Source organism: Chlorocebus sabaeus, chromosome 4, assembly GCF_047675955.1.
Source record: "Chlorocebus sabaeus isolate Y175 chromosome 4, mChlSab1.0.hap1, whole genome shotgun sequence".
NCBI lineage: Eukaryota > Metazoa > Chordata > Mammalia > Primates > Cercopithecidae > Chlorocebus > Chlorocebus sabaeus.
Genome location: NC_132907.1, coordinates 25,976,281 through 26,000,356, shown reverse-complemented (window position 1 = coordinate 26,000,356; position 24,076 = coordinate 25,976,281). Strand labels below are relative to the sequence as shown.

The following is a 24,076-nucleotide window of genomic DNA, read 5'->3' as shown; positions in this document are numbered from 1 at the left end:
TCAATCATGGTTTGTTTTTCCATATAGAACCACCACCCTGCTTTCTGTGTTTCAGGACATAGACATGAATTGTCTTGTAGAATGTTCCTCATTCTGGATTTCTTGTCTCATGTTTTCAGCAAAGTTCAGGTTACACATGGCAATAAAGGTGATCTGTACAATTCATGCATTATATTAGGGTCAGACATCAGATTGTTACACGATTTTTGATACCAATTTTGACCATCTGGTTAAGGTGGTAACCATTTGCTGTAACATTCCTATAAAGTGCTGGTCTCTAGTTTTAGCACTCATTAATTATACTTTCCTGACATTTATCTCCCTGGTAATATGGTAGTTTTCTATCATCTTTTCTACCTTTACTATTGACTTTCTAATGGATAGCTCCCTACCCACACCGACCCTCCCCCCGCCTCAGACAGGGTCTCACTCTATCACTCAGGTTGGAGTGCAATGGTGCTATCTTGGCTCACTGCAACCTCAGCCTCCCTGGTTCAAGCGATTTTCCTGTCTCAGCCTCCGGAGTATCTGGGATTACAAGCTTGTGCCCCTGTGCCCGATTAATTTTTGTATTTTTAGTACAGATGAGGTTTCACGATGTTGGCCATGCTGGTCTCAGACTCCTGGCCTCAAGTGATCTGCCTGCCTTGCCTTCCCAAAGTGCTAAGATTATAGGCATGAGCCACCATTCCAGGCCTTACACCCACCGTTTTTTGTTTTACTGTGGGTTTTTTTTTTAAAATTGCGTTTTATGACCCTTTATGGTGGTGGTTCTCAAAGTGTCCTCATCAATAAGCAACAGCAACTTTACCTGGGAACTTGCTACAAATGCAAATCAGAATCCTAGGGACACCCAGAAATGTGTTTTAACAAGGTCTCCTCCGAATTCTCACGTTGGATAACCACTGCATTATTATTTTTATAAAAAAATTTTTGAGACAGTCTTTTTTGCATTTTTAGTAGAGATGGGGTTTCACCATGTTAGCCTGGCTGGTATCGAACTCCTGACTTCAGGTGATCCACCCGTCTCAGCCCCCGAAGTGCTGGGAGTGCAGGGGTGAGCCACCACGCCCGGCGAATTTAACTTTTATCAGGAGTCGTATTACATTAATAATGGAGAGGAAGAAAACAGCACAGTAGGATCAAGATTAACTAGGGAGTACTTAGCTGTAAAAGAACTCTCGACTCTTTTGTTCAAAGAGGTTCAAGCTGCTGTGCTTGTGCGGGAAGGGTTGTGTCCCTTACACGGCCGACTCTAATGAAAAACTACAAATCAGTCATTTGTCCTTCATTTTGTCCATTCCCCCCAACTCACTACACAGCTAAGAAAGCTCAAAGGTACCCTGCAGACACTCAAAACTTGAGGGCACCCAACTCTCAGTTACGAGTGGTGCCAATCATAATGACAGAATGAAGTATCAGTGTAAGAAATTTAAAGCGTGTGGATGTCTTCAGGCTGGAAGTCTGGGTTCGAAATGTCTGCAATGCCTCGCACTTGTGGCCTGTGGATATCCCTGAACTTCAGAAGCCACTGGTTTCCCCGCCAAACGAAAGGTATGCACCTCATGGGTTCAGGTCAAAAAGTCTTCTAAGCAACCCTCTAATGTTTATCTTGCACAGCCTGCCGGGCACACCCATCTTCAAAGGCAGCGGACGGAAAAGTGCCCAGATGGATGAACACACAGCTGTGGCCGCACTCACGTGTCCCAGAACCAAGGCCGAATGACCACTTAGGTCAGATTTTCCCCCCGAGGCTGCTGTTCCTGGGAGGTGTCCCAACGTCTCTAGTCCAGCCCCTAGCTCAGCACTCTACATATCCGACACTTAACGAAAGCTATTCCAACTTTTTACCAGTGGTCTGCAGTTATTTTCACCAGCAGAGCCCGGATGAAAGAGGAGCGAGAACTAGCCGCGGCAACCGAAAACCCAGGCGGAAAGGGTGGGGCCCTGGGCGGAAGAGGCGGGGCCCTCGGGCCTTTCCCCGGCGTCAATTTAGTGGCGGGAAAAGCGACGTCTTCTGAACGGCCTTTTTCTGCTGAGTGGTAACCTTTCCCCTCAACCAGCAATGGAGGAACAGCCCCAGATGGAAGCCGCCGACGAGCCCGCGGACTCCGGAGAGGAAGGCGGGGCAGGCGAGCCGCCGCAGGTCGCCGGCGCCCAGGCGGCGCGCAGCGAGGACCGCATGACCCTGCTCCTCAGGTTGTTCCCTTTGGCCGCCTCAGCCGGGGCCAAGTGGGCGTTGTGGCCCGGAACTCCGCCCTTTGCTCAGAAGGTCTAGGGTTCGAATTCACGCTCGGTCACGTCATGCCTCCGTGACAGCCTCATTCACTTAAACTCTTGAAGCTCTTTCTTCATCAGCGAAAAGGAGAGAAAAATGACCCCCTGATAGAGAGGTTATAAGGGTTAAATGAGACAGTCTAGGAAAGTGTTGAGCACAGTGCCCCGGGCCCTTGGAAAGTCCTTAGAAGCTGTAATTTCTCCTCCTGTTCCACCCCTCCCCCAGCTTGGTTTACAGGCAAGTTGAATGCCAGAGCTAAATTGGAAGGAAGGTGTCCCTACCTTTTCTTTTAGAACTACGACCCCTTCGTAACCCAGAAGCTTTATATGTTATATATTCTACTAAGCAGATGATGTTTATACTTTTCCACTAAGCGGTTGCTGGGAAAGATTCGATGAGAAGGGGCATCCTCTTCCAAACCAGTGAGCAGGAGAAGGTCCTGGGCCAAATCTGCCTAACTGCCAATTTTTGTGTGACCACTCAAGCTGAGAATAGTTTTTATGTTTAAGTGGTTGCAGGGAAAAGATCATAAAAATATTTCATAATACATGAACTCTATCAGAAATTAAAATTTCAGTTTCCATAAATAGTTTTATTGGAATACAACTTTCCTGCACAAGGGTGGAATTGAGTAGCTAAAACAGAGACCATGTGACTCACAAACCCTAAAAAATTTGCCATCAGGTCCTTTACAGAAAAAAATGTGCGGTCCTCTGTTCTATATCATAAAAAAAGGTGGTTTTAAAAAAATCATCATGGGTCAGGCGCAGTGGCTCACGCCTGTAATCTCAACACTTTGGGAGGCCCAGGCAGATGGATCACCTGAAGTCAGGAGTTCAAACCAGCCTGGCCAACCATGGCCAACATGGTGAAACCCCGTCTCTACTAAAAATACAAAAATTAGCTGGGCGTGGTGGCGCGCACCTGTAATCCTAACTACTTGAGGGACTGAGGCAGGAGAATCACTTGAACCCAGGAGGCGGAGGTTGCATTGAGCGGAGATTGTGCCACTGCACTCCAGCCTGAGTGACAGAGCAAGACTCTGTCTCAGGAAATATAAATAAATAAGAAAATAAAGTCAAAAGTTTCGGAATTATGAAACTGTCATGCAAGTGTGAACTATTTTGTAAATATAATTTATTTGGGAGGCTGAGGTGGGCAGATCACGAGGTAAGGAGTTCGAGACCAGCCTGGCCAATATGGTGAAACCCCATCTCTACTAAAACTGTAAAAATTAGCTGGGCGTGGTGGCAGGCTCCTGTAATCCCAGCTACTCAGGAGGCTGAGGCAAGATAATTGGTTGAACTTGGGAGGCAGAGGTTGCAGTGAGCCGAAGATTGTGCCATTGCACTCCAGCCTGAGCAGCAGAGCGAGACTCTTGACTCAAACAAAAAAAAAAATTTAATTACCTTTTTTCTTCTTTAAATGTTTTGAATAACGAAAACATACCTATTTCTTTTTTATTGCTTTTTCCTCCTTACCCTTGCTGTCATCTTAAATTACCATTTACTCATTGTTTTTCTACTTATGTATGATTTTTGGATTTATAGAACAACTGAAAAACTATGTGAATCCAAGGATTAGTATCTTTGTTATTTTTCTGTATCTCCTGATAACACCTGTATTTGTAAATAATTACAGTGGTTTGGGGTTTAATCATTTTGGTCTCTTCTTTGTATTGCATCCTTAGTTCAGTCTGGCCTATTAAAAATCATCTTAAATGCCAATTTTTTAACTTTTCCTCACAAATGCTGTTTTCCCAGTGTATTCTACTTTGTGTCTTCCTCTGAGGCCTTGAAGTTCTTTATACCCATTTTAAATAAAATGGCACCAAATTAGAAGTTTGTAATTATGAGTTTAATTATTTGTATTTATTTTGTGATGTCAGCTTCCGAAAAAGAATGAGTTGGTTCATCATACGGTAATGAGTAAAACCTTAATAAATATGTGACTTTATATTCTCTTTATCTGTTTTCAGGCTGAGAGCACAGACAAAACAACAGCTCTTAGAATATAAATCAATGATTGATGCAAGTAAGTATTTTCATTTTCAAATTAGGGTTTTGTTGTTTGTTTGTTTGTTTTTTTGAGACAGGATCTTGCTGTCACCCAGGCTGGAATGCAGTGGCACAGTCTTCAGTGTACTGAAGCCTCAGCCTCCTGAGCTCCAGCAGTCCTCCCACCTCAGCCTCCCAAGTAACTGGGACCACAGGCAGATGCTACCACGCCTGACTAATTTTCTGTATTTTTTTGTAGAAACAGGGTTTTGCCACCACACCTGGCCTCAAATAAGATTTTGTGAATTTGATGATTAACAGTTCTCGAGGAAAAATAAAATTAACTTTACCAAAAATTGTTTATATATGTTCTAGTGTAGCAAAACTGGTAAGCATGCAAGATATTTATGAAGTATGGTAAGTATGGTGAAGGAAACAAAGGCATGATAAGAGGGAGGGGCTTCTTTTCATAGGGATGGCTTCTCTAAGAAGATGATTTTAGAGCTCAGATCCAAATGAGAAGAGTTTACATTCCAATAGTCTTTTTGTTCTCTGTATAGCTAGTACCATTTTTAAGGGATTATGACATCCAAAACCTAGATTTAGTTAACATTGTAGAATTTCTGTACCTAGGAGAAGACAGATGTAAGGCAGGTCACAGGAAGTTTAGTTGTAGCCTTTGAAAGAAGATGTTTATCTAAAATTGACTATCTGCTCTTTTAGAGGCCAAGACAGGAAGATCACTTGAAGCTAAGAGTTTGAGATTGGCCTGGGCAACAAAGTGAGACTTCGTCCCTACAAAAATGAAAAAACTTAACTGGATATGGTGATACATACCTCTAGTCCCAGCTGGGACTCACTGCAGCATCCAACTCCTGGGCTCGTGATTGAGTCACTGTACTGTACTCCACTCCACTGGGCAATAGAGTGAGACTGTCAAGCAATCAATAGAGAAATAAGTATTGATTCTTTTACTGTTTAAAAAAAATATATGTGGCCAGGCATGGTAGCTCACGCCTGTAATCTCAACATTTTGGGAGGCCGAGGCAGGTGGATCAGCTGAGGTCAGGAGTTCGAGATCAGCCTGACTAACATGGAGAAACCCCATCTCTACTAAAGATACAAAATTAGCCGGGTGTGGTGGTGCATGCCTGTAATCCCAGGTACTCAGGAGACTGAGGCAGGAGAATCGCTTGAACCCGGGAGGCGGAGGTTGCAGTGACCCGAGATTGCGCCACTGCACTCTGGCCTGGGCAACAAGAGCAAAACTCTGTCTCAAAAAAAAATATATATATATATATGTATATATATATATATATATGACAGACTTTATTGGTTAAAGGATTGTTTTTTACAATAAAGGAATCTATTTTAAGGGTACAGTTTGATGAGTTTTAACAAATTTCTAAATCTGCATAATCACTACCACAATCAAGATACAGAACATTTTCAGCTGAGTGTGGTGGATCAATCTATAATCCCAGCACTTTGAGGGGCCGAGACGAGATGATTGCTTGAGCCCAGGACAACCAGCCTGGGAAACATAGTGAGACCCAATCTCTAAAAAATCAAATTGGCCAGATGTGGTACCATGTGCCTGTAGTCCCACCCAGCTGGGGTAGGAGGATTGTTTGAGCCTGGAATATCAAGGCTGCAGTGAGCCAAGATCACACCACTGCACTCCAGCCTGGGTAACAGAAGGAGACCCTGTCTCCCAAAAAAAAAAAAAAGATACAGAACATTTTCTTTTTTTCTTTTTTCTTTTTTTTGGATGGAGTCTTGGAGTGCAGTGGCGAGATCTCGGCTCACTGCAACCTCCACCTCCCGGGTTCACTGCCTTAGCTTCTCAAGTAGCTGGGATTACAGGCGCCTGCCACCATGGCCAGCTAATTTTTGTATTTTTAGTAGAGACGGGGTTTCACCACCTTGGCCGGGCAGATCTTGAACTCCTGACCTTGTGATTCACCCACCTCGGCCTCCCAAAGTGTTGGGATTACAGGCGTGAGCCACTGTGCCTGGCCAGAACATTTTCATACCAAAATAATCCCATGTGCCACAGTGAGTCCCCACCCTTTCCTCCAGCAACGACCAATTTGATTTTTGTTACTGTGGAATTGTCTTCTAGAGTTGTGTTGTCTGATGGGGTAACCACTAGCCACAAGTGGCTTTTTTTTTTTTTTTTTTCTTTTTGAGATGGAGTCTTGCTCTTGTCCCCCATGCTGGAGTGCAATGACTCGATCTCGGCAGTGCAACCTCCGCCTCCTGGGTTCAAGGGATTCTCTTGCCTCAGCCTCCCGGGTAGCTGGGAAGACAGGCACCTGCCACCACGCCTGGCTAATTTTTTGTATTTTTAGTAGAGACAGGGTTTCACCATGTTGGCCAGGCTGGTCTCTTAACTCCTGACCTCAGGTGATCCACCTGCCTCGGCCTCCCAAAGTACTGGGATTACAGGCATGAGCCACCACTGCTGGCCACACATGTGACTTTTTAAAGCTAATTAAAATGAAATAAAATTTAAAATTAAGTGTATATCAAATGCTCAGTTGCCACATGTGACCAGTGGCTACCCTATGGGGTAGCATAGATATGAAACATTTCCATCATCATAGTGAGATGATCTCGCTCAGCGACCCAGGCTGGAGTGTAGCTAGTAAGATTTTGGCTCACTGCAACCCCCACCTCGTGGGCTCAATCTATCCTGCCACCTCAGCCTCCCGAGTAGCGGGGACTACAGGCATGCACTATCGTGCCTGGCTAATTTTCAGTAGAGACAGAGTTTCGCTATGTCTCCCAGGCTGGTCTCAAACTCCTGGACTCAAGCAGTGTGGTTAGTCATCATTGAGATGGGCCGTAAATGTAAAATACAGACAGAATAATGTGAAATATGTCATTACTAATGTTAAACTGACTGCACATTGAAATAATATTTTTGATCTATTGGGTTAAGTATATTAAAATTAAATTTCACTGTTTCTTTTCTGTAATGTGGAAATGACATTTTAAATGATGTATTTTGCCCTTGTGGCTTATATTATATTCCTTTTGGACAGCACCTTTCTAAAATGTTAGTAACTTCAAAAAATTGTTTATTTGCAGATGAAGAAAAAACTCCAGAACAAATTATGCAAGAAAAGCAAATCGAAGCGTATGTTATATTTTAAAATTTTGTTTATGGTCTTTACTAAGATTTAATCATATTTTCTATTATTTTGTTGTTAGAGATGGAGTCTCACTATCACGCAGGCTGGAGTACAGTGATGTGATCATAGTTCATTGAAGCCACGACCTCTTGGGTTCAAAGGATCCACTGGCCTCAGCCTCCTGAGTAGCTGGAACTACAGGCTCATTGTACCAAACCTGACTTTTTAAAAAATATTTTGGGGCCGGGCGCGGTGACTCATGCCTGTAATCCCAGCACTTTGGGAGGCCTAGGTGGGTGGATCACCTGAGGTCGGGAGTTCAAGACCAGCCTGACCAACATGGAGAAACCCTGTCTCTACTAGAAATACAAAATTAACTGGGTGTGGTGGCGCATGCCTGTAATCCCAGCTACTCGGGAGGCTAAGGCAGGAGAATTGCTTGAACCCAGGAGGCAGAGTTTGCAGTGAGCCGAGATCACACCATTGCACTCCAGCCTGGGCAACAAGAGTGAAACTCTACCTCAAAAAAAAAAATTTTTTTTTTTTTGAGACGGAGTCTCGCTCTGTCGCCCAGGCTGGAGTGCAGTGGCCGGATCTCAGCTCACTGCAAGCTCCGCCTCTCGGGTTTATGCCATTCTCCTGCCTCAGCCTCCCAAGTAGCTGGGACTACAGGCGCCTGCCACCTCGCCCGGCTAGTTTTTTGTATTTTTTAGTAGAGACGGGGTTTCACCGGGTTAGCCAGGATGGTCTCGATCTCCTGACCTCGTGATCCGCCCGACTCGGCCTCCCAAAGTGCTGGGATTACAGGCTTGAGCCACCGCGCCCGGCAAAAAAAAAATTTTTTGTAGAGATGGGGCCTCACTTTGTTGCCCAGGCTGTTCTCAAATTCCTGGCCTCAAGTAATCCTCCACCTTGGCCTCCCAGAGTTCTGAGATTATAGGCAAGAGCCACTGAGCCTGGTCATAATCTCATTTTTTATGCTATAACATTGTTTTTCTTTTTCCTTTCCTTTATTTTTTCAGATAACTTGTGATGCATATATTGGGAAGTTGTTAATTTGGGATGGAGATTTGTATGTACACAAGTGATCACGTTAGAACTTTCTGGCCTCCCTTTTTATAAGATACTGAGTGAAGTAGCTCAGGGGCATTAGTTTGCTAAATGTGTAAATACACATTGGTATATTGAGCCTGTAGAACACTTTTATTTAGATAGAAGTGTTTTACTTTTTTAAGGGCTTACTTCATACATTTATTTCAATAATGTCTTTTTCTGATATTGCTGATATTCTTTTGCTCATGTTTCTTTGATAGTAAAATTGAAGACCTGGAAAATGAAATTGAAGAGGTGAAAATTTCTTTTGAGATAAAAAAGCTTGCATTAGACAGGTAATTATTACATTTTAAATATAACATTGTGAACTGAATGCAAAATGGGTGTGAGGGCAAAGTGGAGGGAAACTTTTAACTGGGCTGAATGAATTAGTCAAGCACAGTGATGATTAGATAATGGTCACACGAAAATTTTATTATTATTACTGTTTTTTAATTTGACAAGGTCTCACTCTTGCCCACGCTGGAGTACAGCAACATGATCACTGCTCACTGTAGCCTCAACCTCCCAGGCTCCAGTAGTCCTCCTACCTCAGCCTCTGGAGCAGCTGGGACTACAGGCATGCACAACCACGCTTGGCTAATTTTTAAAATTTTTTATAGAGAGGAGGTCTCACTGTGCCCAGGCTGGTCTTGAACTCCTAGGCTCAAGCACTCTTCTCACCTCAGCCTTCCCAAAATGCTGGGATTACACAAACTCAGCGTGGTCCCACAGATTTTGAGCCCTGGGAGAAAATTTGCATTACAGATGCTTCTCAATTTGCAATGGGATTAGGTCCTGATAAACCCATTGTAAATTGAAAATATGGTAAGTGAAAAATGCATTTAATACACCTAACATGGCTGGGTGCAGTGGCACGCGCCTGTAATCCCAGCACTTTAGGAGGCCAAGGCATGTGGATCACCTGAGGTCAGGAGTTCAAGACCAGCCTGGCCAACATGGCAAAACCCTGTCTCTACTAAAAGTACAAAAAGTAGCCGGGTGTGGTGGCATTTGCCTATAATCCCAGCTGCTAGGGAGGCTGAGGGAGGAGAATCACTTAAACCTGGGAGGCAGAGGTTGCAGTGAGCCGAGATCACGCCACTATATACTCCATCCTGGGTGACAGAGCAAGACTCCCTCTCAAAAAAAAAATGTTTTAAAGTTTATAGTCGTATATGGTTTTGTATTCCCTAAGTCCTTCATTTCAGGCCCATCCTGATCTTTTTAGTGGCTTAATCCTTCCACTGAAAGTAGATGGTTCAGAGAACTCATTCAGCTCAGGCCAGGTTTCAGATTCACCTGGCCCCTCATTCTGGCAGTGTAGACCCACATGCAACAACCCTATCCATCTTGGTGTTATTTCATATTTCTATGTTTTATTTCTCAAAGTATTTCTCATGTAATAATATTTTAAAACCTACTTCTGTTTTATGTATATTTGAAGGGAAATCAATCTTTGTCATGTTTGGATTTTTTTTAATGTACCACAAATGTTATCCATGTTTTATAATGCAAGCTTTTTCCCTCTCATAGGATGAGACTTTCAGCTGCACTTAAAAAAAACCTGGAGAAAATTAGCACCCAGTCTAGGTATGATTTTCTTTTTCTCTGGATTCAGTAAGGATGGGATCTGCATAGTGACTTTAGTTTTGTGAATTTTAAAATATTATTACTGCCAACTACCTTTATCTGGGGAATAAAGAAAGTGATGAAATTTTTGTAGGCCCTCCCCAAAATTACAGCAACTTCTATAGTTCTAATGATATTTTGTTCTTTATGGATTGTAACTGTAAGAAGCAGAAGAGTTTATCCAGAAGATTGGAAAAATTTAAGGGAAAGCTTTAAAAGTTCTTTTTTTTTCAGTATTTACTATAAATTAGGAACAGGGCTATCTCATTTAATCCATCCAAAACCCAATGAGATAGGAAATATGCTCCTCATTTTTTATTGGTAGAAATGAGCTTGTTTGGATCAAATAATTTCCCAAGGGATGTAATGTAAAGACTAGCAGGTCAGGTCTTCTGTATCCTGATATCTGGCCTCAGAGGTCTTATCTCTCAAAGCTCTTGTGATAAAATAGCCCCTTCTTCCCTTGAGCACCAGAAAAATTCCAAGATAGGTTTAAGCACTTTTTTTTTTTTTTGGAGATGGAGTCTTGCTCTGTCACTCAGGCTGGAGTGCAGTTCACTCCAACCTCCACCTCTCGGGTTCAAGCGATTCTCGTGCCTCAGCCTCCTGAATAGCTGGGATTACAGGTACCTGCCACAACACCCGGGTAATTTTTGTATTTTTCGCAGAGATGGGGTTTTACTATGTTGGCCAGGCTGGTCTGGATCTAGGCACTTTTATCTTGAATATCTTAACCCACACAGATACACGTTTTCCCCATATTCCAGCTAAATCCAGGATTACTTAAATCCAAAAATCTGAATTTGAACACTCATAACTTTTTCTCTCCCATAAAAGGAGAGTTTAGCCTGGGTACAGAGGCTTATGCCTATAATCCCAACACTTTGGGAGCCTGAGGCAGGAGTATAGATTGAGCCCAGGCATTTGAGATCAGCCTGGGCAACATAGGGAGGCCTCAGCTCAACAAAAAATTTTTAAAACTTAGCCAGGTGTGGTGGAGCCACCAGTAGTCCTACCTACTCCAGAGGCTGAGGGGAGAGGATCAGCCTCCTGCCTTGATTCTAGGAGGTCATCGGGCTGCAGTAAGCTGTGATCTTGCCACAGCACCTTAGCCTGGGCAATAGTGAGACCCCATCTCGGGGAAAAAAAAAAAAAAGAACATTATTGAGTTTAAAGTGTGGGGTGCAGGACATCAGGACAGATTCATCATATTGTTACTGAAATGTCAGGGATTCGGTCTAGGTTCTGTTGCTTGCTGCACAGAAATGTAATCACTGACATGAGTATTGTCAGAAGGCTTTGAGTACTATAGCCAAGGAGAGGGAAGATCAGTCTCATCTCCTAGATAGACTAAAATTAAGTCCATCTAGGGTGTTTTGTTTTGTCTTGTTTTGTTGAGACAGGGCCTCACTCTGTTGCTCAGGCTAGAGTGCAGTGGCGTGATCCTGGCTCACTGCAGCCTCGACCTCCCAGGTTCAAGCAATCCACTTCAGCCTCCCAAGTAGCTGGGACTGCAGGCACATGCCACCGTGCCTGGCTAATTTTTGTATTTTTTGTAGAGATGGAGTTTTGCCTTGTTGCCCAGGCTGGTCGCGAACTCCTGAGCTCAAAGTGATCCACCTGCGTTGGCCTTCCAAAGTGCTGAGATTACAGGCATGAACCACCACACTCTGCCAAATTAAGGGTTTTTATAGCAGGGAAGATATGTAACCATGTATGGGAAAACAGGAATTAGGGAGGGGTAAGGAAGAGGAGTTAGTCAATAGGAAGCAGGTAGTTGGTTAGGCGGTCTTGATGGGTGAGGGGTCTGATTCTTATTATCCAGAGGGTGTGATCTTGTAAGTTTCAGTTCCTTGATACTATCTGGGAAGCCTGATGGTTGGTTTCCTGAGAAAGGAACTCAGATAAGACAGTTGTAACTTTCTCAAGTTTTAATACTGGGACGGTCAGTTTCTGTTTATTCAAAAGAAATCATAAACATCAGTTCTGTGGGACAATTGGGCCAGTTTCACTGTTGACACCAAAAAACAACAGAAGGGTCAGACCTGGCACGGTGGCTCACGCCTATAATCCCAGCACTTTGGGAGGCTGAGGCAGGCGGATCTTCTGAGGTCAGAAGTTCGAGACCAGCCTGGCCAACATGGTAAAACCCCATCTCTACTAAAAATGCAAAAATTAGCCAGGCGTGGTGGCAGGCGCCTGTAATCCCAGCTACCTGGGAGGCTAAGACAGGAAAATCGCTTGAACCCAGGAGGCAGAGGTTGCAGTGAGCTGAGACTGCACCACTGCATTCCTGCCTGGGCAAGAGTGAGACTCTGTCTCAAAAAAAAAAAAAAAAAAACAAAACCAGAAAGGTCAAATAGGCTGAGGCAGTGTTTTATTAGCACATTTTAAAGTTTACAACTGTTAAAAAAAAAAAAAATTATTTGGGATACAACTGGAATGCCATTAGGCTGAACCATCTTTAGCCTTAAGCTCCAGCACCTTGGGGTTCCTATGTAAGCCTGTTGTTAACAGTAAAATGGAGCTTAAGCTTACCCAATGAGAAACTGCCAACTAACCTCTACCTAGAGATGTTCCACTTTAACCAACCAATTATATTTTCTGTCTTTCTTCTATGAACACCTTATTTTTTTTTTTTTTTTTTTTTTTTTTTTTTGAGGCGGAGTTTCGCTCTGTCGCCCAGGCTGGAGTGCAGTGGCCGGATCTCAGCTCACTGCAAGCTCCGCCTCCCGGGTTCACGCCATTCTCCTGCCTCAGCCTCCCGAGTAGCTGGGACTACAGGCGCCCGCCACCTCGCCCGGCTAGATTTTTGTATTTTTTAGTAGAGACGGGGTTTCACCGGGTTAGCCAGGATGGTCTTGATCTCCTGACCTCGTGATCCGCCCGTCTCGGCCTCCCAAAGTGCTGGGATTACAGGCTTGAGCCACCGCGCCCGGCCATGAACACCTTATAAAAGCTTCCTCACTTAACTCCCACAGTAGAGCACTAAACAGCTTACAATCCTGTGCTGCCAGATGCATGAATTGTCTGGTAAAATAAAGTTGTTACATTTTACTATGCCTAAATTTATCTTTTAAGACAACCAAATATAGCTGTAAATAGTAAAAAAAAAAAAATGAGTTCAGTTCTCCCAGGTTTGTGCAGATTCCCCCTTTTGGCCTTCTCAGTTAGTTGCTTCTACAGTGTTTTTCACACCTGGCTGATTATCAGAATAATGTCTATTACAATGATCACATTGTTGGTCCTATCCCAAACTTTCTGAATCAGCATATCTTTTTTTTCTCTTTTTAAGACGGAATCTTGCTCTGTCATCCAGGCTGGAGTGCAGTGGCATGATCTTGACTCACTGCAACCTCTGCCTCCCGGGTTCAAGCGATTCTCCTACCTCGGCCTCCTGAGTAGATGGGATTACAGGCACACACCATCACACCTGGCTAATTTTTGTATTTTTAGTAGAGATGGGGTTTTGCCATATTGGCCAGGCTAATCTCGAACTCCTGACTTCAAGGGATCCACTGTACCTGGCCTTTTTTTTTTTTTTTTAAATAGAGATGTAGTCTTGCTATATTGCCCAGGTCTCAAACTCCTGAACTCAAGCAATCCTCCTGCCTCAGCCTCCCAACATGCCGGGATTACAGGTATGAGCCACTGAACCGGGCCTTGAATCAGCATATCTGAAGTTTGGGGACTAGGAATCCTCACTTAACAAGACTCCCATGTGACTGTGGCACTCTGAAGTATGAGAGCCACTGCTCTGCCCAGTCTTATTCCACACCCTTTTGCTCCCACCATACCAAACAACTTGATCTAGGTAATTACTTTATGTCCTCATTCCACCTTGTGCATAACTTTGGTTCATGTTTGTTATTGCACTACAGTATGATTGTGGATTTATTTTTCTCCTCCACTAGATTCTTTCCTCTTTGAAAACAGATGCTGTGTTTTATTTTATTTTACATTCCTGGCACCTGGCATAGTTCTTGAAAGCATGTAGGAAGTACTCAAAAATATTTGTCGAAGTAGAGTTAAAAAGCAGTTTATTCCTTGAAACTATTCTACATGCTGCAATAATGGTAGATACATGTAATTATACATATGTCAAAACCCAGAGACTGGGCGGGACCTCGGTAGCTCATGTCTATAATCCTACCACTTTGGGAGGCTGAAGAGGGAGGATTGCTTCAACCCTGGAGTTCCAGACCAGTCTGGGCAATATAGGGAGACCTCGTGTCTACAAAAAATTTAAAAATTAGTGGGTATTAAATTATTATGGTAGTGTATGCCTATAATCCCAGCTGCTTCAGAGGCTGAGGCAGGATGATCGCTTAAGCCCAGGAGGTTGAGGTTGTGATTGTGCCACTGCACTCCAGCCTGGGTGGCAGAGCGAGACCCTGTCACAAAAACAAACCCATAGAATATACACAAGCAAGAGTGCACCTTGATGTAAAATCCAGACTCTGCGTAACAATGATGTGTCGATATAGGTTTGTTGATTGTAACAAATGTGCCGCTTTGGTAGGGGATATTGATAATGGGAGAGGCTGTGCATGTGTCGGGGGCAGGGTGTATATGAGAAATCCCTATACCTTCCACTCAGTTTTGCTGTGAAACTATAATTGCTCTAAAAAATAAATTCAAAACAAAAACTTAAATTGCTCTAAAAAATAAATTCAAAACAAAAGCAGCTTGTTAGGAAGTTATTAGGGTGTTTCCTCTCTAAATATGAAATTTTTAGAAGTGTTCCCACATTTTTAAATTTGGTATTCTTCAATATCTGTGACCAAACATTTTTCTAGGGAAATGCATCTCTAATTTCAACAGAAATTTGGATTACATCAAACTTTTCCAGATTTATTTTGTTAAACTGACTTTTTATCCAAGTGTATGGTGGATTTAATGAAAGTAAGTTTTCATTCATTGATTCCTTCATTAATGACAGGTATTTTTAATTAAGTTACAAATAACCTTAATAAATCATCTTTTTGTTTCCTTTTCAGTGTGCTCATGGATAACATGAAACACCTATTAGAGCTAAATAAATTAATAATGAAATCACAGCAGGTAAACTTACACATTAGGCTGATTATGCATTCTCATGATTTTACTCTCAACTTCTTGCTGGTAACTGTAATGTATATGATTAAATAGGATTGTCCAAAGGGAATGCTATGATTGGAATTTGCTGTCCTTAAGTTCTGTCTTTTTTTCAGAATTCTATTATTTCTGACTAATGTTGAACATTATCTACTTATAAGTTAATTTACTGTCTTCCTTTTGTTGTGTGGAAATAGAGGAACTGAAAACTGGAACTTTAGATAACTAAAGCTAGTAGACAAAACTCAGTGATTTAAGTATTACAGGTTTGTCCTTACCTACAGTAATGTGCTTTAACTTTTTTATTTTTAATAACAGGAATCTTGGGATTTAGAGGAAAAACTGCTTGATATTAGAAAGAAGAGATTGCGTATGTAAAACACTTTTTTTTGGCGGAACACATTTTGCTTACTTTATAGATTGATAAGGCCAGATCTCTTAGCCACCGAGAAATTTTGTAATTTCTGACTTTCAAAATTTCTTTAAATTTTTGATATGGCAGCTTAAAAAGTGATATAAAGTACATTTTGTTCTATTTATTCTCATTGTTTTAGAACTTTATTTTCGTTTGTTGTTTGCTTTTTCTGAGACAGAGTCTTGCTCTATCACCCAGGTGGAGTGCAGTGAACTATCTTGGCTCACTGTAACCTCTGCCTCCCGAATTCAAGTGATTCTCCTGCCTCAGCCTGCTGAGTAGCTGGGACTACAGGCACCCACCACCACGCCCAGCTAACTTTGCTTTTTTTTTTTTTTTTTTTTTGAGACAGAGCCTTGCTCTGTCACCCAGGCTGGAGTGCAGTGGCGCGATCTTGGCTCACTGCAAGCTCCACCTCCCGGGTTTACGCCATTCTCCTGCCTCAGCCTCCCGAGTAGCTGGGACTACAAGCGCCCGCCACCTCGCCCGGCTAGTTTTTTGTATTTTTTTAGTAGAGACGGGGTTTCACCATGTTAGCCAGGATGGTCTCGATCTCCTGACCTCATGATCCGCCCGTCTTGGCCTCCCAAAGTGCTGGGATTACAGGCTTGAGCCACCGCGCCAGGCCCCCTTTTTTTTTTTTTTTTTTTAATTCTTTAATATGGTATTTTTTTTTTGGAGAAAGAATCTCACTCTGTCACCCATGCTGGAATGCAGTGGTACAATCTCGGCTCACTGTATCCTCTGCCTCCTGGGTTCAAGTGATTCTTGTGCCTCAGCCTCCACAGTAACTGAGATTACAAGTGTGTCCCACCACATGTGGCTAGTTTTTGTATTTTTTTAGTAGAGATGGGATTTCACCATGTTGGCCAGGCTGGTCTTGAACTCCCAACCTCAGACGATCCGCCTGCCTCGGCCTCTCAAAGTGCTAGTTACAGGCGTGAGCCACCGCACCTGGTCAAATTTTTGTATTTTTAGTAGGGACAGGGTTTCACCATGTTGGTCAGGCTGGTCTCGAACTCCTGATCTCAAGTGATCCACCTGCCTCGGCCTCCCAAAGTGCTGGGATTAGGCATGAGCCACCGTGCTGTGCCTCATTATTTTAGAACTTTAAATCACAAAATTAGTACATTCTCAGAAGGGGAAAAATAAAATGATGTGGTAAATTATAACACAAAAGTGATGCCTGTTTTCTGTGTGACCACAGTTTGGTGTTTATCATTCTAGACTTTTCCATGTCCATATAAACATTTTATATATATACATATATATACACACATATATATAATTTCTAAATGATAAGATGATATGTATGGATCTACAGCCTTTTCACTTTATCATGACATGAGATGGTTTTTTGCATTGAAACTGTTGAAATGTTTATATCAAAGGCAATGCACACTGTAGAACATTTGGAAACAAAGGTATGCAAATGAAAAGTTAAACTTTTAAATTTTCCATCAAAAGATAATCAGTCTTCAAAGCTTTTTTTTTTTTCTTTTCTTTCTTCTTTTTTTGGTGAGAAAGGGTCTTGCTGTGTCACCCAGGCTGGAGTGCAGTGGCGTGATCATAGTTCATTGCAGGTCATTGCAGCTTTGACCTCCTGGGCTCAAGCCATCCTCCCACCTCAGCTCCCAAATAGCTTAGAATACAAGTGTACTACACCATGCCCAGCTAACTTTTTTGTTTTTTGTTGACATAGAATCTTGCTGTGTTACCCAGGTTTGTCTTGAACTTCTGCTCTCAGTGATGCTCCTGCCTTGGCCTCCCAAAGTGCTAGGATTACAGGCATGAGCTACTGCACCTGGCCTGTATTTCTTTTTTTTCTTTTTCTTTTTTTTTTTTGTGAGATGCTTTCTCGCTCTGTCACCCAGGCTGGAGTGCCGTGGTGCAGTCTTGGCTCACTGCAACCTCTGCCTCCTGGATTCAAGAAATTCTCTGCCTCAGCTTCCCGAGTAGCTGGGATTACAGGCGCCAACGAGCATGCCTGGCTAATTTTTTGTATTTTTATTAGAGACGGGGTTTCACCATCTTGGCCACGCTGGTCTTGAACTCCTGATCTTGTGATTCACCCACCTCTGCCTCCCAAAGTGTTGGGATTACAGGCGTGAGCCACCACACCCAGCCTTTGTTTGTTTTTGTTTTGAAATAGTCTCGCTCTGCTGTCCAAGCTGGAGTGCAGTGGCGTGATCTTGGCTCACTGCAACCTCTGTCTCCTGGATTCAAGCCATTCTTCTGCCTCAGCCTCCCAAGTAGCTGGGATTACAGGCATGCTACCACACCTAGCTAATTTTTGTATTTTTAGTAGAGACAAGGTTTCACCATGTTGTCCAGGCTGGTCTCGAACTCCTCACCTCAGGTGTTCTGCCCGCCTCTACCTCCCAGAGTGCTGGGATTATAGGCGTAAGCCACTGTGACTGGCCTCTTTCTTTGTTTTTTGAGACGGGGTCTTGTTCTGTTACTCAGGCTGGAGGCATGCTCATGGCGCACTATAGCCTCGACTTCCTGGACTCAGGCTATGCTTTCACCTCGGGATCCCTGATAGTTAGGACTACAGATGCATGCCACCATGCCTGACTAATTGTTTTTTCTGTAGATTTCTTAAATTTATTTTTCTCTAGAGACAGGGTTCATCATGTTACACAGGCTGGCATAGAACTCCTGGGCTCGGCCGGGCGCGGTGGCTCACGCCTGTAATCCCAGCACTTTGGGAGGCTGAGACGGGCAGATCACGAGGTCAGGAGATCGAGACCATCCTGGCTAACATGGTGAAACCCTGTCTCTACTAAAAATACATAAAATTAGACGGGCGAGGTGGCGGGCACCTGTAGTCCCAGCTACACGGGAGGCTGAGGCAGGAGAATGGCGTGAACCCGGGAGGTGGAGCTTGCAGTAAATCGAGATCGCACCACTGCACTGCACTCCAGCCTGGGTGACAGAGTGAGACTCCGTCTCAAAAAAAAAAAAAAAAAAACTCCTGGGCTCAAGTAATCTGCCCACCTTGGCCTCCCAGAGTGCTGGAATTACAGACGTGATCGATCCACTGTGCCCGGCCAGAGTTGTTGGTTGTGGTTTTTTTTTTTTTTTTGATACAGAATTTCTTGTTGCCCAGGCTGGAGTGCAATGGCATGATCTTGGCTCACTGCAACCTCTGCCTCCTAGGTTCCAGCAATTCTGCCTCAGCCTCCCGAGTAGCTGGGATTACAGGCAACTGCCACCACTCCCAGCTGATTTTGTCTTTTTAGTAGAGACGGGGCTTCTCCATGTTGGTCAGGCTGGTCTCCCTACCTCAGGTGATCCACCCACCTCGGCTTCCCAAAGTGCTGAGATTACAGGCATGAGCGCCGCGCCTAGCTGGTTTTTTTTTTTTTTTTTTTTTGAGACGGGAGTTTTGCTCTTGTCACCCAGGCTGGAGTGCAGTGGTGCGATCTCGGCTCACTGCAACCCCCTCCTCCCGGGTTCAAGCAGTTCTTCTACCTCAGCTTCCTGAGTAGCCAGAATTACAGGCACCTGCCACCATGCCCTGCTAATTTATATTTTTAGTAGAGACGGGTTTCACCATGTTGGCCAGATTGGTCTCCAACTCCTGACCTCAAGTGATCCACCCTCCTCAGCCTCCCACAGTGCTGATTACAGGTGTGAGTCACTGCACCCTGCTCAGATTTGTCATTTGTAAACATTATATAGATTTGCCTGTTAGCAGATAATCTCAGGGTCAGTAGTAGTATTGGTCATCTTGTTTATTCCCCCCACGTTTTTTTAAGTAGAATCAGGGTCTTGCTATGTTGCCCAGGGTGGTCTCAAACTTATAGCGATCCTCCTGCCTCAGCCTTCCAAAGTGTTGGGATTATAAGAATGAGCCACCCATGCTCAGGCTATACCCTTTTGATGATTCATTTTTTCCACTGTATTCCAACCTCGTTTAATACATTAATGTTGAAGAACAGGCCCCTGAAATACATCCATTTATATTTCCAAGTAGTTTAATTCTTAGACTATTTCCAGTAATACAAAAAATGGTTGATGATGTTTATCCCTGGAGAGGGGAATCTTACTTTATTTTTCCTGAGACAGAGTTTCACTCTTGTTGCCCAGGCTAGAGTGCAGTGGTGCAATCTCGGCTTACTTCAACCTCTGCCTCTGGGTTCAAGTGATTCTCCTGCCTCAGCTTCCTGAGTAGCTGGGATTATAGGCACGTGCCACCATGCCCAGCTAATTTTTGTATTTTTCATGGAGATGGGGTTTCATCATGTTGGCTGGGCTGGTCTCGAAACTCCTGACCTCAGATGGTCCGCCCACCTCAGCCTCTCAAAGTGCTGGGATTACAGGCGTGAGCCCGGCCAAGGAAGCTTACTTTTCATTTAAAATTAATCTTATTTTGTCGGGCACAGTGGCTCATGCCTATAATCCCAGCACTTTGGGAGGCCAAGGTGGGTGGATCACTTGAGATCAGGAGTTGGAGACCAGCCCAGCCAACGTGGCAAAACCCCCGTCTATATTAAAAACACAAACATTAGCCAGGTGTGGTGGCAGGTGCCTGTAATCCCAGCTATTCAGGACACTGAGGCAGGAGAATCACTTGAACTCCCGGGAGGCGGAGGCTGCAGTGAGCCGAGATCGCACCACTGCACTCCAGCCTAGGTGACAGAGTAAGACTTCATCTCAAAAATAATAAAATAAATGTTTATATGTTTCATTTTTGTAATTAAAGAAGGAAAAGATATATGTATTTCCTACCTGTTTTAGCAACCCAAAATAAGCCCTCGATACATGATACCACTTGAAATATCTGTGGACAGCTGTTATTGTCATACAGAAATACCTGGAACATTTCACTAAGGGCATTGCTAAGTACAAAATTAAAATATTGTTATTTTGCACCAGGGAAGTCATTTTCAGATCATAATAAAATTGCAACCTAAAATGCTGCTCATTAAAATTTTTCTCTTGACTAAAATAACCAAGAAGTGATCTGCTTCATAATTTTTCAAGATCCTAGTTTGTAGAGGTATTATATATGGTATATTATTTTATTTTTAACCTAACAGAATTAAAACAAGCTTCAGAAAGTAAGCTTTTAGAAATACAGACTGAAAAGAACAAACAGAAGATTGATTTGGACAGTATGGAAAACTCAGACAGGATAAAGATCATACGACAAAACCTACAGATGGAGTTAAAAATTACTACCGTTATTCAACATGTGTTCCAGGTAACATTTATATAAACTAGCAAGAAAAGTAAAGTACTTTTTTTGTTTTTTGAGATGGAGTTTCACTCTTGTTGCCCAGGGTGGAGTGAAATGACTCAATCTCAGCTCACTGCAACCTCTGCCTCCTGGTTCAAGCAATTCTCCTGTCTCAGCCTCCTGAGTAGCTGGGATTACAGGTGCCCACCACCACACCTGGCTAATTTTTTAATTTTTAGTAGGGACGGGTTTTCACTATGTTGGCTAGGCTGGTCTCAAACCCCTCACCTTTAGGTGATCCATCCACCTTAGCCTCCCAAAGTGCTGGGATTACAAGCATGAGCCACTGCGCCTGGCCAACTATTTGATGATGCTATTATACAGTATTGACTTAACTTTCAGCTAGTTTTTGATCTTGATGAAATAATTCAACGTTTAATATTGGTCTGTTTGTATGTATCTGGAATGTGTGTATACTTAATGCTTAAGGTCTTGATTTTCCTTTTTTCTTTTTTCAGACGGAGTCTCACTCTGTAGCCCAGGCTGGAGTGCAGTGGTGTGATCTCGGCCCACTGCAACCTCCTCCTGGGTTCAAGCGATTCTCCTGCCTCAGCCTCCTGAGTAGCTGGGATTATAGGCATCTGCCACCACACCTGGCTAATTTTTATATTTTTGGTAGAGATGGCGTTTCACCATGTTTACCAGGCTGGTCTCAAACTCCGACCTCAGGTGATCCTCCACCTGGGAGGCGGAGGTTGCAGTGAGCCAAAGTTCGCACCATTGCACTCCGGCCTGGGTGACAGAATGAGACTCTGACTCAAAAAAAAAAAAAGAACAATGTATTATCATTTTTTTCTTATCACAGAGCTACACATGTAGTAAATGTTAATTATTTGGTAAGATTCGTGAAAAATGATACTCTCAAATCTTGTTAAATTTTTAAAGTACTTGTAACTTTAATTTAAAACAATTTTTTTTCTTTACAGAACCTTATTTTGGGGAGTAAAGTCAATTGGGCAGAGGATCCTGCCCTTAAGGAAATTGTTCTGCAGCTTGAGAAGAATGTCGACATGATGTAATAGGAATTCATTTCTGACATATTTTACATTTTTGGCAGTCCCAACTCTTATTTGGAATATTTCTGTGCATTTGTTTGTCCACCATAATTTTAGAAAAGCATATCCATAACGTTTACAGTTGTACAGTTGTGGTTAGTTATTTGTAGTGGGATTGAAAGTAATTTTTTTCTTTTTATACTTCTATATTTAGTTTGCCTTTTTTTTTTTGAGACGGAGTCTCACTCTGTCGCCCTGACTGGAGTGCAGTGGTGCGATCTCAGCTCATTGCTGAGATCACCTCTGCCTCCCGGCTTTAAGCAGTTCTCCTGAGTAGCTGGGACTAAAGGTGCACACCGCCATGCCTGGCTAATTTTTTGTATTTTAGCAGAGACAGGGTTTCACCGTGTTGCCCAGGCTGGTCTTGGAACTCCTGAGCTCAGGCAATCCGCCGCCTCGGCCTACCAAAGTTCTAGGATTACAGGCGTAAGCCCCTGAGCCTGGCCTAGTTTGCATTTTTTTTCCTATGAGTTTTGTAAGTTAAGAAATAAAAGGAATTAATGTTACTCTATCTTATTTTTTTTAAATTGGTGCCCTTTAATAGTACTCTATCTTAGTTATTACAAAATAGAACTTGTCACTTTTTATAGCATTGCAGTCTATTTTTGAAAAACTCTTAATTTGAGCACTTTATTAATTTGGAGCTGTTGAACATTTTTACAGCTAATGTAGTATTTTCAACATTTTTGTTTGTTTGTTGGTTTTTTGTTTTTCCTTGAGACAGAGGCTCGCTCTGTCACTCATGCTGGAATGCACTAGTGTGATTTCAGGTCACTGCAACCTCCGCCTCCTGGGTTCAAGCCATTCTCATGCCTTAGCCTCCTGAGTAGCTGAGATTACAGGTGTGGGCCACCATGCCCAGCTAATTTTTTGTATTTTCAGTTGAGACAGTGGTTTCACCATGTTGGTCAGGCTGGTCTTGAGCTCCTGACCTCAAATTATCTGCCTGCCTCGGCCTCCCAGACTACTGGGATTACAGGCATGAGCCACTGCACCTGGCCTCCACATTCTTTTTAGAAGGACGTGAAACTTGAAATGAAGCTAGCATTTGTTTTCTTTTCTTTTTTTTTTTTTTGAGACGGAGTCTGCCTCTTTTGCCCAGTTTAGAGGGCAGTGTGGCACAATCTCAGCTCACTGCAACCTCTGCCTCCTGCGTTAAAGCAGTGATCCTGCCTCAGCCTCCCTAGTAGCTGGGACCACAGGCACGTGCCACCACGCCTGGCTAATTTTGTGTTTTTGGTAGAGATGGGATTTTGCCATGTTGCCCAGGCTGGCCTCAAACTCCTAAGCTCAAGGCCACCCATCTTGGCCTCCCAAAGTGCTGGAAAGTGAACTCCTGAGCTCAAGGCCAGCCATCTTGGCTTCCCAAAGTGGTGGTGTGAGCCACCGCACCTGGCCAAGTTCCTTCTTAAGGATCAATTCTGAGAGAGAAATTATATTAGCTTTTCCTAAAATCATGCTGAATAATAACCCCAAATCTCAGTGGCTTATAACAGACATTTCTGTTTTGGGTCTGTCCTTCAGCTCATGATTCTAGGACTCGGGCTGAGGGAACAGCCACAATCTGAAACATTCTCGTGGCACAGGGCAGGAGCTTATGATGTCAAGTCCAATTATACCAGTATGATTAAAGTTTCTGTTTGAAAGAGGCTGACATTGACGAAACCCGACATCATTGAGGCAGGAAAGTATACTTCTCCCATGGCAGGGGAGTGGTGGATTTCAGAGTTGGAGAAAAAAAGTGGGTATTTTACTGAAAGAATACAATCTATTAAACTCAGCTATCTTGATCATAAATATTAACTTCCTTTCTGCATTGTGCATGCAAAAGACATTTCCCAAGGAAGATAAGAGATAAGCTAATAGTGTCATCCAACTGTTACACTTTTTTCAAAGTTCGGTCTTTTATATCAGGTCCAGATGTGGCCCTTCATTTAGAGACCTGTGAACTGAAAAGACAAATTATATCACCTCACATATCCAGCAAGCAATAGTGGAATAGGTCTGCAGTCTGCATATCCAGCAAGCAATAGTGGGATAGGTCTGCAGTCTGCATATCCAGCAAGCAATAGTGGAATAGGTCTGCAGGAAAAAAAAGTTTCCTTTTTTTATTTTTTTTTAT

The 24,076-nt window shown here is 43.1% G+C and overlaps 1 protein-coding gene across 1 annotated transcript; it reads left to right on the top strand.

Moving 5' to 3' along the window:
• The first annotated feature begins 1,953 nt into the window (after positions 1-1,953).
• CENPH (centromere protein H) lies at positions 1,954-22,460 on the top strand. Its single transcript, XM_007974706.3, has 9 exons — positions 1,954-2,199; positions 4,257-4,312; positions 7,372-7,420; positions 8,729-8,803; positions 10,044-10,100; positions 15,140-15,203; positions 15,555-15,606; positions 20,700-20,863; positions 21,826-22,460. The coding sequence occupies exons 1-9, from the start codon at positions 2,066-2,068 to the stop codon at positions 21,916-21,918; spliced, it is 744 nt and encodes a 247-aa protein (XP_007972897.1). The 5' UTR covers positions 1,954-2,065; the 3' UTR covers positions 21,919-22,460.
• The last annotated feature ends 1,616 nt before the right edge of the window (positions 22,461-24,076 follow it).